Source organism: Callospermophilus lateralis, chromosome 15 (assembly GCF_048772815.1).
Source record: "Callospermophilus lateralis isolate mCalLat2 chromosome 15, mCalLat2.hap1, whole genome shotgun sequence".
Lineage (NCBI taxonomy): Eukaryota > Metazoa > Chordata > Mammalia > Rodentia > Sciuridae > Callospermophilus > Callospermophilus lateralis.
Window position 1 is genome coordinate 60,749,032 of NC_135319.1, and position 12,398 is coordinate 60,761,429.

Sequence of the window (12,398 nt, forward strand, 5' to 3'; positions counted from 1 at the left end):
AAGCCATAGGAGTGACTCCAAATTTACTCTAATTTCTCGTTGCTACAACATGTTAATAATTTTAAGAAATAAGGTTCCCTGATTTAGTAGCTCTAAATTCTCTGGGAAGGAGCAGATGTGGTTATTGCCCTACTGTTCTTGATATTGCTCATGGAAGGAGGCAGACAATGAACTAGCAAAAACAAAATTAAAAAAAAAAAACATAAGAATCTGTCCAGTGGTGATAAGCCCTGTAAAGAATATAAAGTGAAGCATCTGTAATAGAGTGGTGGGCTGGGAAAGCTTTTCTGAGAAGGTGATATTCAACTTTGGCAGGAACCAGAGAGTGGCAGAGGGAACAGCAGGTATGGAACCCAGAGGATAAAAATGTTCAGGAGAGATGAAGAAGGGAGAAAAATGGAGGGGTGCTTCAGCTGCCCTAGTTCATCTGACTTATCTACCTCTGGATCCTCCCTTTCCCTTCAGTAAAGAAACAAATAGAAAAAAAAAAAAAAAAGGTTTCTCACCTCCACCTCTTAGCAATGAAATGTTTTGTAAACATTTTAGAAACAGTCTATTTCCAGCCAGCCAAACCCCCCTCCCCGCCCACCACCACTCAAAAAAACGTGGCGAGGCTCCTAGATCAAAGTTCTTTGGGGGCTGGTAATTTATTGACCCCCTCTCCCCCTTCAAGATGTTCTTTAATGATCTTTCACTCTCATATGTAATTTTTTTCCTGGCAACAGATACCCTCGCGCGGGTCTCGATGAGCAGGCAGGTTTTTCCTTTTTCTTTCTTCTTCTTCTTCTTCTTTTTTTTTTTTTTTTTTTTTTTTTGGTCTGTGGCAACTTCCAGCGCGCAGGCCTCGCTCATCCTGTGACCCGGCGCGAGCTGAACTTGGCGAGGTGGCCCCGCAGAGTTCACTCGGATGTCACGGTCCGGCCTGCAGGGGTCACAGGCGGGTCAGGCCCGAGGATTGGGAATGGGCCCCAGGTCACGCTCCCGCTCCCGATCGTCAGTTTTGCACACCAGCCGGAGGCGCTCTACAAAGGGGAGGGTTGGGGATTTCTGAGAATTACCTCTAGCGCGATTCTCCCCGGTTCCTGCTAGTGCCCAGGAAGTTGACTAAAAGAAATGACAGTAAGAGACCGTCTTGCCCAGAGATTCTGAATCGCTAACGCCTCCAAACACGCCCTGTGGCGACCCTGGCTTGGAGGTTTGCTGGACTGTGCGGGTCGCTATGACCTCCGCATACATTTCCTGACCCTCCGAGTTTGGGGACCACCGTGAGTCCACATTAGTGCCACGTATTTAAGCTCTCAGGATTAAAAATTTCCGTCTCCAAGGGACGCTTTCCAAGGCGTGCGAGAGTGCTTCTGCGAGAGCCAGTGCTTCTAAACAAACGTACGTCATTCTGTTTCATTTTCGGGCCGCTTGTACGTTCGGCGTCGCAAACCCAGGCAGCGTGTGGCTCTGACTGGTCGGAAGCGGTGTGGCTCGGCCAGGTGGGAAACAGTGAACGCTCTTGCGCACCCGGTAGTGCCGGAGCTCAGCTACTGGCTGCAGAAGCGGCTTACTGGAGTTGAGCAGAGTCCAGAGGACCCGCTCCCGGGTATACATTCCCTCAACCTTCCCATTAGCTGCCGGCAGACATTTGGGTTTAGGGCCAAAATGCCCTCTCGCCAGAGTGAGGACAGTAGCTTTACACAGGTTAGGAAGTGGGGGAGCGGAGGAAGGCTCTAAGCGCCCAACGTCCTGGCCACCCTGGTAATGCAGCTTAGCGTTCCTGAAGCTAGGAAGAGTCTTCACATCCAGAAGCTCGGTTTGGGAACTCACAGCTGCCCTGAGTTGTAGACAGACTGGGAACGATCACCTCCATCCTAAGGAGGAGCAAAAAGGCACAGGAATGTGTAATGACTTGTCCAGGGTCAGGCAAGTAGAGTTGGAGCCAGGACTCCTGGGCTTTCCTTTGCTCTGTCTGGGTCTCCTTACCCTGCTATGACCAAGGACTTCTTCCCCGCTGCCCAAGTAGAACTGCAAGACCCAGGGTGTTCGGGAACCGGCGGCGTGGCCGGATCACACAACCTGGCGTTGATTGTGGAGCGGTGGATGAATTGCCCCTGGGGTCCGCCTCTGGAGAGTCAAAATAAGGTATCAGGCTGTGCAGGTTTGCATCCAGATTCCTGAGGGACCTGGATGCTTACTTGTACCCTTCCGGAGGACTTTCCAAGACTTTATGAGTACTCCCTTGTGACACGGGAGCTAGGATCCACGACCCGCAGGTCATATTTGACTCCCAGTGGTTCTCGCTTGTGTCCTGGTCCTGGGCTCTTCTCTGGAATCCTCGAAAGTCGGAAAACCTGCGTTCTGGACCTAAGTTACCACACCTGTGGGAGGAGTTCACTGAATAAAGATTGCTGAGCACGTTTCCCTTTGCTTCTTGAGCAGGTGGACGGGAACCCACGCGACACTTGTACATGGAAAGCCCGTGGAGGCGGCTTTGGGCTGGGGCGACGCTTGGATCAGGCAGGAGGGATTTCAGGGGCCTCCTGAAAGAGCCAGGATAGGAATTCTCGCTCCTGGGAACCCGAGTCCGCCCCCACTCCCTGCTGTCTGGGAGCTCCGCACACCTTGGATGGGGGAGGCGGTGCTCCTAGCCTAGCACCCCAGGAGGCGCGCTCCGAGGGTAGCAGCTACCGCTCCGCCTCTGCTTCGGCGCAGAACAAACGGTTAAAGATTTTGGGCTGCGCCTCGCGGGGGGAGGAGCCAGGGGCCCAATCCGCAATTAAAGATGAACTTTGAGTGAACTAATTTGTGTCTAACCAAGGTAACGTGAGCAGTAACCTGGACCGCCTATAAAGCGGGCGCGCGGCGGGGTTGGAGAGCTGGTGGCGGCGGCAGGTGGCGCGGGAGACCGTAGCGTGCCATGGGGCTCCCCGCGCTGCTGGCCAGTGCGCTCTGCACCTTTGTGCTACCACTGCTGCTCTTTTTGGCTGCGATCAAGCTCTGGGACTTGTACTGCGTGAGCAGCCGCGACCGCAGCTGCTCTCTTCCCTTACCCCCCGGGACTATGGGCTTCCCATTCTTTGGGGAAACGTTGCAGATGGTGCTGCAGGTAAGGAAGCTTGGGGCGGGACACTTCCCCGGAGCTCGGCTCAGCTCTGGATCTCAGCTGAAGCCAGGTTAGGCGTACGGGTGAAGGAAACGACTGCAGCTAGGAACGGAGCTAGTGGAAGGCGCGAAGCTCCCAGGCGCCCCCTCATGCCCACGTCTCTCTACGGTGTTCTCACAGCGGAGGAAGTTTCTGCAGATGAAGCGCAGGAAATACGGCTTCATTTACAAGACACATCTATTTGGGCGGCCCACGGTTCGGGTGATGGGCGCGGACAACGTGCGGCGCATCTTGCTCGGAGAGCATCGGCTGGTGTCGGTCCACTGGCCCGCGTCGGTGCGCACCATCTTGGGCTCTGGCTGTCTCTCCAACCTGCATGATTCCTCGCACAAGCAGCGCAAGAAGGTGAGGGCGGGGTGGTGACTCCTGGGCAAGGAGCGGGACTCCTTTTCTGGAGAGGTTCAGGCAGATAAATGCAAGGCAAGTGCTAGCAGAGGTGGGACTTGGACTCCTCCGAGCTCTCGTTTAGCTTTCCCAGCCGGAATGTACATAGAGTCTGGAGGAGCTGAGGTTGTATGGCCCGGGACCCAGGAAGGTGAGATGGAGCGGATAGAGGATTTTAACGATCTTGGCTTCTCGGGACCCAGGTGATTATGCAGGCTTTCAGCCGTGAGGCACTTCAGTGCTACGTGCCAGTGATCATTGAAGAAGTGGGCGGTTGCCTGGAACGATGGCTGAGCTGCGGCGAGCGCGGCCTTCTGGTCTACCCCGAGGTGAAGCGCCTCATGTTCCGCATCGCCATGCGCATCCTGCTGGGCTGTGAGCCCCCGCGGGCTGGCAGCGGAGAGGCAGAGCAGCAACTCGTCGAAGCCTTTGAGGAGATGACCCGCAATCTCTTCTCGCTACCCATCGACGTGCCTTTCAGCGGGTTGTACCGGGTAAGGGCGGCAGGCGGGGTGCGAAGTTTGGGGCGCAGGAGCCGGGCGTCTGCTCACCGTCTCTCTCTCTCTCTCTCTCTCTCTCTCTCTCTCTCTCTCTCTCTCTCTCTCTCTCTCTCTCTCCCTCTCTCTCCCTCTCCCCCCCCCCCTCAGGGCATGAAGGCGCGGAACCTCATTCACGCACGCATCGAGGAGAACATTAGAGCCAAGATCTGCCGGCTGCGGGCTGGGGAAGCAGACAGGAGCTGTAAAGACGCGCTGCAGCTGTTGATTGAGCACTCCTGGGAAAGGGGAGAGCGGCTGGACATGCAGGTGAGTGATGGCTTCAAAGCGGGGAATGTGGAATTGGGTCCCCAGCTTTTCAACCCGCAGTGTTTGGGGGACCTCAAAGCTTCTCAGAGTGGGCACCCTGCCCAGACTCCAGCAATAACATCCCGAAGGGTTGATACTAGGTCAGTAGAGCCGCTAAAGAGGCTGCCGCCGAACTCCGAGAGTGTCCCCTGGTCTTTCCAAATTTCAAAGGGAAAAATCGGAATCTGCAAATGTTAATAAAGAAACTTGGGCGTTTTTAATAAAATCAAGGCCTTAACTCAGGAGGTCCAGGTCCAAGTAGCTAATCTAAAGAGACTGCATTCTCTTTAAAGACATTTGGTCTCTTGACTTTCTATCAGCAAAACTTTTTGCGTTTCTAGTCTTCCCTCCAGAACCCTCAGTTGGATTCTGAGTAATCACTGTGAACCTGCATGGAAACTTGTAAAAATATCGGCCTTACTCGATTCTTAGGCACTAAAGCAATCTTCAACTGAACTACTCTTTGGAGGACACGAAACCACGGCCAGTGCAGCTACATCTCTGATCACTTACCTGGGACTGTATCCTCACGTTCTCCAGAAAGTTAGAGAGGAGCTGAAGAGTAAGGTAAGAGGATTCTGGGAGTTCTGTATTAGCTTAGGAATTTCAGTTGCTCCCTTACCAACTTCTCTCCTGTTTAGGTCTGCTGAGTATTTCACTGAATATTTTGAAAGTGCCTGGCCAAGGGCAGAGTGGGCCTGTTTGGGGAGAGAATCTTGAGGTGTGATCCTACTTGGACAGGATTAGACCTTGTATTCCTGCCTCTCCTCTACGTTTTGCAGAAATGTGGAGATTTCCAGATAGTTTCCACTTTCTTAGATTTGGGTGTTCAAGGGCATGAGTAGAATAGTGTGATAAGTGCAAGTAGCTGATGGGGCGGTGACAGGGGTGGGGAAGCTTGACCCTTTTTCATTGTGATCAGCATTTTCTTAGAATTGTAAATAGAGGATGGATTTGGACAGAGAGTGGAGGTAAATGGCTCCTGGCTGCTGTTTCCCTCTACGCTCTGCCATCCTGAGGCCCTTTGGGTTCAGCCACCATCTAAGTACTATTTATGTCTTCTGGGCTGATTTTATTGGCATGCAGGGCTTACTTTGCAAGAGCAATCAAGACAACAAGTTGGACATGGAAATCCTGGAACAACTTAAGTATATAGGGTGTGTTATTAAGGAGACCCTCCGACTGAATCCCCCAGTTCCAGGAGGATTTCGAGTTGCTCTGAAGACTTTTGAATTAAATGTAAGTTAAGAATTCTACCTGCATCCCACTCCTGCTCTGCCCCTTTTGTTGTTTTAAACCTATCCTTGCTTCCTTGAACATTGGCTTGAATTCTTTATGCTTTTGATAACATTGTCCTGTGCTGGAACCAATCCCTCTCTCTCCCAACCCTCTTTCTTTTAACTCATAACACCCCCAAGGAGATCCCTGATAGTTTTTTGTTGGTGAAAGTTAAATTCCAGTTTGTCAGCCCTTGGGACTTCATAATCTTTTGCAGGGTTACCAGATTCCCAAGGGCTGGAATGTTATCTACAGTATCTGTGATACTCATGATGTGGCTGATATCTTCACTAACAAGGAGGAATTTAATCCTGACCGCTTTATGCCGCCTCACCCAGAGGATGCATCTAGGTTCAGCTTCATTCCATTTGGAGGAGGCCTTAGGAGCTGTGTAGGCAAAGAATTTGCAAAAATTCTTCTCAAAATATTTACAGTGGAGCTGGCCAGGCATTGTGACTGGCGGCTTCTAAATGGACCTCCTACAATGAAAACCAGTCCCACTGTGTATCCTGTGGATAATCTCCCTGCAAGATTCACTCATTTCCAGGGAGAAGTCTGATGGGCATGAATGCTCAAACCTTGGACTTATTTGAAGTGTACATATGAGTTTTTATATACTGTTGTGTTGACTTATTATATTTAATTTCTAAATGATATTATAATATTTATGTGTCTCTACTATAGCACCATGGTCTTTAAATATTAAAATAATGAATTTGTATAACTTCCAAATGAAATAAAATTTGAAAATATTTTTCTTGCATTGAAGGAAATGGAAAAATCTACTGGTTTAATGTTTGGACTTAACATTTGTGACCAGATTTCTAAATGTTTACCTGGGTTGATTTGTCATCTGTGCATATTTATTTTTTGTAAGGAGGAAATCTTAGCTAATTGTTTTTCTCTCAATAGTTATTTGAAAATAAGTATTAGGTGTGTGTTGGCTCAAAGGTATCTTTGCAAATTCTTTAAAGGTAATTTAGATTCCCTGTTTGGAAAATCTATTAAGGTGAATTTAATTAATTAAAATTTTTTTCTTTGTGGTGCTGTCTTGGGATTGAACCCAGGGTTTCGTGCACACTAGACAAGTGCTATATTGCTGAGCTACATCCCCAGCCCAAAGTTAATTTTACTTTTTGTTTTGTTTTTGTTTTTGCCCTGGGATTGAACTCAGGGCAATTTTAGTTTAGTTTTTTTTTTTTTTTTTTTAACTTCATTTTAGGGAAAGATGATTCTGAAAAGGTCACACGCTGATAACTATCATTCTACAATAACACCTTCATCATATCTAGCATTTAATAAACATAATAAATTCATATGCTTGAATAGAGCCAGAACTTTTCTCTGAAGTTAAGGTTGTAGATAAGACAAAGCTAGTGACTCCACTTATGGACAGTCCTTGACTAAAATGAGACCAAAATTCACTGGCATGTCACCTTTACTTAGAAGTTGCATTTGAAAACAGTTCGGGGAAAGGCAAGTCTCTGGTTTAGATAAGCTGAGCCCAGGTTTTCTTTATTCAAAACGAAGCAGGAGGAGCAGATTTAGCAAACTGACAGATAAAGTTTTTATCTATCCCAGGCAATAGGGTGTGAGCCTGACATGACTGATAAAATGGCCCAGTCATGACCCTGTGAACCTTGGCTAACCTCCGTGAAAGCGCAGTTTTGTCACATTTCTGACCCTGGCATGGCCATGTTCTGAACTGAAGGCCAGACTCTCAATCCAGAAAGGTTAGGCCTGGTGACTTGCTTATGCAAGCACATTTTCCGTTTTGAAATGGCACAATCTGCTCACTGAACCTCTGATGGCTTGTAGGTTGGACTTTAAAATTTTCATTACAATTTTAGAATTTGGCAATGCTGAAGAAACCAGGCAGTCTACACAGGTATTTGAACAAAGTTCTGTTCATACAATTAGAATTTCATGTTCTACCTGACTTTAATATTTAGGTAGAGCTTGGATTGCACTCATTGTTGGAATCTTCTGATTTTTAGAATGTTTATACAATAACATATAATGCTTTATAATAACCTTATAAAGCCATTTAAAAAATGTGATAGACTTACATAGTTTTAGCCAAGATTTAGTGTTCTGTAATGTACAAAAATGCCTCCTTCTCTGCATAACATTTGCCCTAGATCTTTCCAGCCAGGAGCACACTAGCCTGAGGGGCATCATTATTTCAGATAATTTATGCAAGATTACTTAAAAGATTTTAACTCTTAATTTTGCTGGAGGACAGTTAGCCTCTAACAACAATGTTTTTGGTGGCTTTGCGTGCCTGTTTTTCTATAAGGATAGTGTAATAAGAAATTTGAGACATTTTAGCATATAATTCAATGTTTAAATTCCACCTTATTTTTAATCTGGCGAGCTTTAGGGAAACCTTTTGTCTTTCCCAGAGCTACCTTTAGCTCAATTATGCTTATCGGCTATAGAGTAGTATAGAATTACCTGAAAAAACTTGTTAAAAACCCAATTTTCGATGATGCTGAGTGCTCAGTGAAGGCACTTTAGTTTTGGGGTGAGTGTGGGGTAGACTGAACATTTGTAGACTGCTATACTGGACATAAAATGAGCCTGGTTTGTTTATCTGCGGCAAATGTGTCTTATGGTCCAGGTGCCCCTAGGTCACTGTCCATGCAGTGGAGAAATGATGCAGACTTGGCCAGAACTGTGGGAGGAGGGGAGATGGTATGGGAAATGATGTTGTGGGGCTCATTGTTGGAATCTTGCAGAGATGAAGAGGTGCTGTGTTTTCTGGGGCTGTGGGTATATCTGCTAAGCTGGTAAAGTTGGAACCCTGTCTCCTTCCGCTAATGTCCTTTGCCCTTATTGCCTCCCATGACCTCTTGTCTTCAGTCAGAGGTATGGCACCAATGAGCACCGTCAGGGCAAGGATGTGGAAGCCTAGAACTTTGGCATTCAGAAAAATTGTGGCCCTTGCTTAGCACAACCCTTGGGGGCCCAGAGAGGGACTGATTTTCCTGGGAGTGGTGGAATCAGAAAAGACCTTCTGATACCCCTTTTTCCCCTTCTCTCTCTTTTTTTAATCTTTTTTTAAACAGCTAATTATACCTGCCTGATGTTGTTCTAACTTTCTGTAGCCAGACAACTAGACCAAGAGTCTCCATCTCATAACTTTCTACATTTCTCCTGTTACTTTTCCCCTCTCCTGCCACAGTGCTGATCAGTTCTTTTGCAGGCCATCAGAGGCAACTGGTAAAATGGGAGCAGTGAGAGGAAGTGGCTGCTCCCTCCAGATCCCTTATCTCCTGGGACCAGTTCTTTGCTTTTCGAACCTTGCCACCCACAAGAGGTCCACAAGGGGGCGGGCTTCTCCCTTGTATGCCAAACTCAGGGACTGGTGGTTTTCCCACCAGTGTCCATGAAATCCAGTGTCCACGAAATCCAGTGTCCAAACACTCTGGCCCAAGAACACTTTGAGCACAGATAGATAGAGGCTTCAGGGCACCCACAGCTTAGCAAGTACTCCACAACAGGCCTGGCCCTTCTGGCGGTGGTCACCCCAACTGGGTTGAGCAGGACTGTCTTTCAGTTTTGGAAAAGTCTGTGATCTCTGAGGTTAGCAGCATTGCCCACACACTCCCCACAATCTGACCTGTGTCACTCTTACTCCACCTGGACAATCGCTCTCAGTTGTGAGGGAGCAGGGACCACAGTTTTTCAAGAAGATGGGCAACCCTAGTTGGTGTTCAGATGCCCTTACCAAGTCCATCCTATGAAAGCTCTGTGGTAGGAGCAAGGGATGGTTGGAGAAGCTGTGGTGGCTCCTTCAAGCAGTTGGAGCTCTGCTGTAGTAAATACAGATTTAGACCAGTTCTGATAAAGAGAGTATGTGCAGAGGAGGGTGAAATAGAAGAAGGGAGACGCTGGGCCATCTAAAAAGTTCACTAGAGCCCTTTAGTGATGGAACAGGCTGCCTGGGAAGGAACAAGCATGCATCTAAGCAGAAGCTGGGTAACTCAGCCACCATAGGGATCATAACAGGGAGGGTGAAGCTGGGGTAAATGACCCTCCCAAGCTTCTTCAACAATTTAACAGTGGTGAAGCTCTGAAAATTGATTCTGTATTAATCCAATTCCTCAGATACCTACTTTACTTTAATATGTGGATCAACTTCCATCTAGGGAGATAGGACATCCCCACATCCTCTTCCAGAACATTCAGCAGTCCTTAGTGATCATTCTCTCCAACCTCGTGGCCAGATCTAGAGGTAGAACTGCAGGGAGGACTGACCTGTGACCTCAGAGACACTAAGTGCCATGTGACCTGTTGCTTCCAGCTGCGGTTCCTGTGCATGCTCTAATATATCCAAGGCCTCTCCCCGCTGTCCCATGCTGACCATTCACAGGACCTAGCCTCGGGAATAGTACCCTGCTTTCCCCAGCCCCTTTACTGTGCTGTGCGCTGAGCTGGAGGCTGTCCATTTCAGTTATCCTTTTTCTCACCTCCTGTAAATCTACTCAAGGCTGGGAAGTGTGTCTCACCATTCTAATCTTTAGAAATCTAGTCCACTCCCACTCCTCCCTGCCTTCCCCCAGAATATACTCACACATAGTAGATGTTTTGGGGGGAGAGAAAGCTTCTTGGGGCCAATTGACACCATTTACTCTATGTTTCTCCAACTTACATGGTGCCATGTTTTTCTTTGAAAAGTGAAACTTAGGAAAATCTCAGCAGCCGCGAGCTTACACGGCTGTGGTTTAACAGCATGTCACATTCCTGAAACCGACGCTCCATGCGTTTTTGGCCAAACAAGCTTTCCTCCCTTTGAAGTAAAGTCAACTTGAGTTAGAACCCTGGGACGGGGTGGAGACCTAGCTCTGGCCAGCGGGGTGGGTTTTCTGGGTGAGAGTTATCGTGTTGCAATATTTGTAACCACATCTCTTTAGTACAAAAGCTGCCCCACACTGCAAGCCTTCTCACTGCTGCCAAACTCTCCTAGTTGACCAGGGGTTAGAAATGTATGTACAAAAATTTTTTGGTGTGGAGAGAGGGGGTGTACCAGGGATTGAACGCAGGGGCACTCAACCACTTAGCCACATCCCCAGCCCTTTTTAGTATTTTATTTAGAGACAGGGTCTTGCCGAGTTGCTTAGCACCTTGCTGTTGCTGAGGCTGGCTTTGATCTTGTGATCCTCCTGTCTCAGCCTCCGGAGCCACTGGGATTATAGGATTATGCCCTATGTACGTATTTCTGATAGTAGATGCTTCAAGATTTTTATTTGCAGTCATTTTTATGTTCACTTAATTGTGGAAAGAGGACAAGGTGTTTTGCTTGTAATTTGACAAAACAAACTCATTAAGAACAGCCAGATCAATTCATTGATTCCGTAAATACAGCCATACCATCCAACAGAGCAGTGACTTATTAAGTGATAGATGAGGGCCTTCAGTATTCTGAAATGGAAAGTTCATTTAATATCATCATTAGTCACAGATTACTCTAGAGCTGGAAGGAAAATAGTAGACAGATCATCCAAGCCCTCTAGGTCACCACAGAGAAATCTGAAGTACAAAGAAAACTTAGGTTACCATGGAGAAGGGCCCAGTATGTTGTAGGACTTGGTCATCAATTTTTAAAAATAGCTGTATTGCTTATTTATATGAGTGTAGTGGAAAAAAAAAAAAAACAGGCAGGTGAGTGGATCATTTGAGACCAAATTGTTTCCAGATTCTTGCTCTTCACTATACCTCTGAGAGAAGCTCTTGAAGGTTGTCTATGAACTTGGAGTTTTGTGGTCAGAAAGAATTTGACCCAAAGCCTGGGAGAAAGTACAAAGTTGTTGGCATTTCTGGTGAGCCTAGTGGCTAAGTCTGCACATTTGTAGAGCTGGACTCTCGGACATTTTGCAGCCCTGATACTGAGTAGTAGAAAATAGTTTCTAAGGCAAGACTCCTTACTTGTGAGAAAAATGTGTTCTTAGACTTGAAGGTGCATCAGAATCATCTGGAGGACTTGTTGAAATACACAAACATCCAAGACTTTCTGGGTTGATCCTAGAAATTTCATTTCTAGCAAGTTTCTGGGTGACGCTGATGCTGCTAGTCCAGAGGCCAGAGTACCACTGATAAAAAAGTTTTTTTGATCTGTAGGTCAAGGATCACAGACTTAAGGGGACTGGTAGGTAGTGTGAGGGTAATGTAATGTAATGTAACTTGAACCAGGTGATGGATGTGCTGACATGGGCATCAAAGGTACCCCTTAGAGTGGCTTAGCCCTGACCTATCTTTGACCTGTAGGAATGAAGACCTTGGTTTGAAGCTCTTGCAATTATTTTAGGAGATGCTGGGCCTCAAGATTTACATAGGAATATCTTTTCTAGATATTGGTGGCCAATTTATATTTTTAAGAAGTGTACATGGAAAAGAAAACTTGTTTGTAGCTTTGCTGGCTGCCAGTTTAGAACTTGCATCTTTGATCTTAGGGGAGTTTTTAGAGGGCTCAATCAAGAGTGGGTTAGCTGGGTGGTTGTAGTTATGGTGTTGGCTGAAAATAGAGTCAATCTGAAGGCTTGATTGGGGCTGGGAGATCTGCTTCCAAGATGGCATATTCACATGGCTGTTGGCAGGAGGCCTCAGTACCTTGTTATGTGATTTCCTCCACAGGGTTGCTTGGGGATCCCCATGGCATGGCAGCTGTCTTCACCCAGATCAAGTGATCCAAAGAAAGGAGCGAGACAGAGACCTCAGTGTCTTTTATGTCTAGCCTT

General features: G+C 47.2%; 1 protein-coding gene across 1 annotated transcript; it reads left to right on the plus strand.

The window, feature by feature from the left end:
- The first annotated feature begins 2,905 nt into the window (after positions 1-2,905).
- On the plus strand, positions 2,906-6,217 carry Cyp26a1 (cytochrome P450 family 26 subfamily A member 1). The gene is made up of 7 exons (XM_076835003.1): positions 2,906-3,094; positions 3,272-3,496; positions 3,739-4,029; positions 4,183-4,341; positions 4,813-4,947; positions 5,467-5,619; positions 5,876-6,217. The coding sequence occupies exons 1-7, from the start codon at positions 2,906-2,908 to the stop codon at positions 6,215-6,217; spliced, it is 1,494 nt and encodes a 497-aa protein (XP_076691118.1).
- The last annotated feature ends 6,181 nt before the right edge of the window (positions 6,218-12,398 follow it).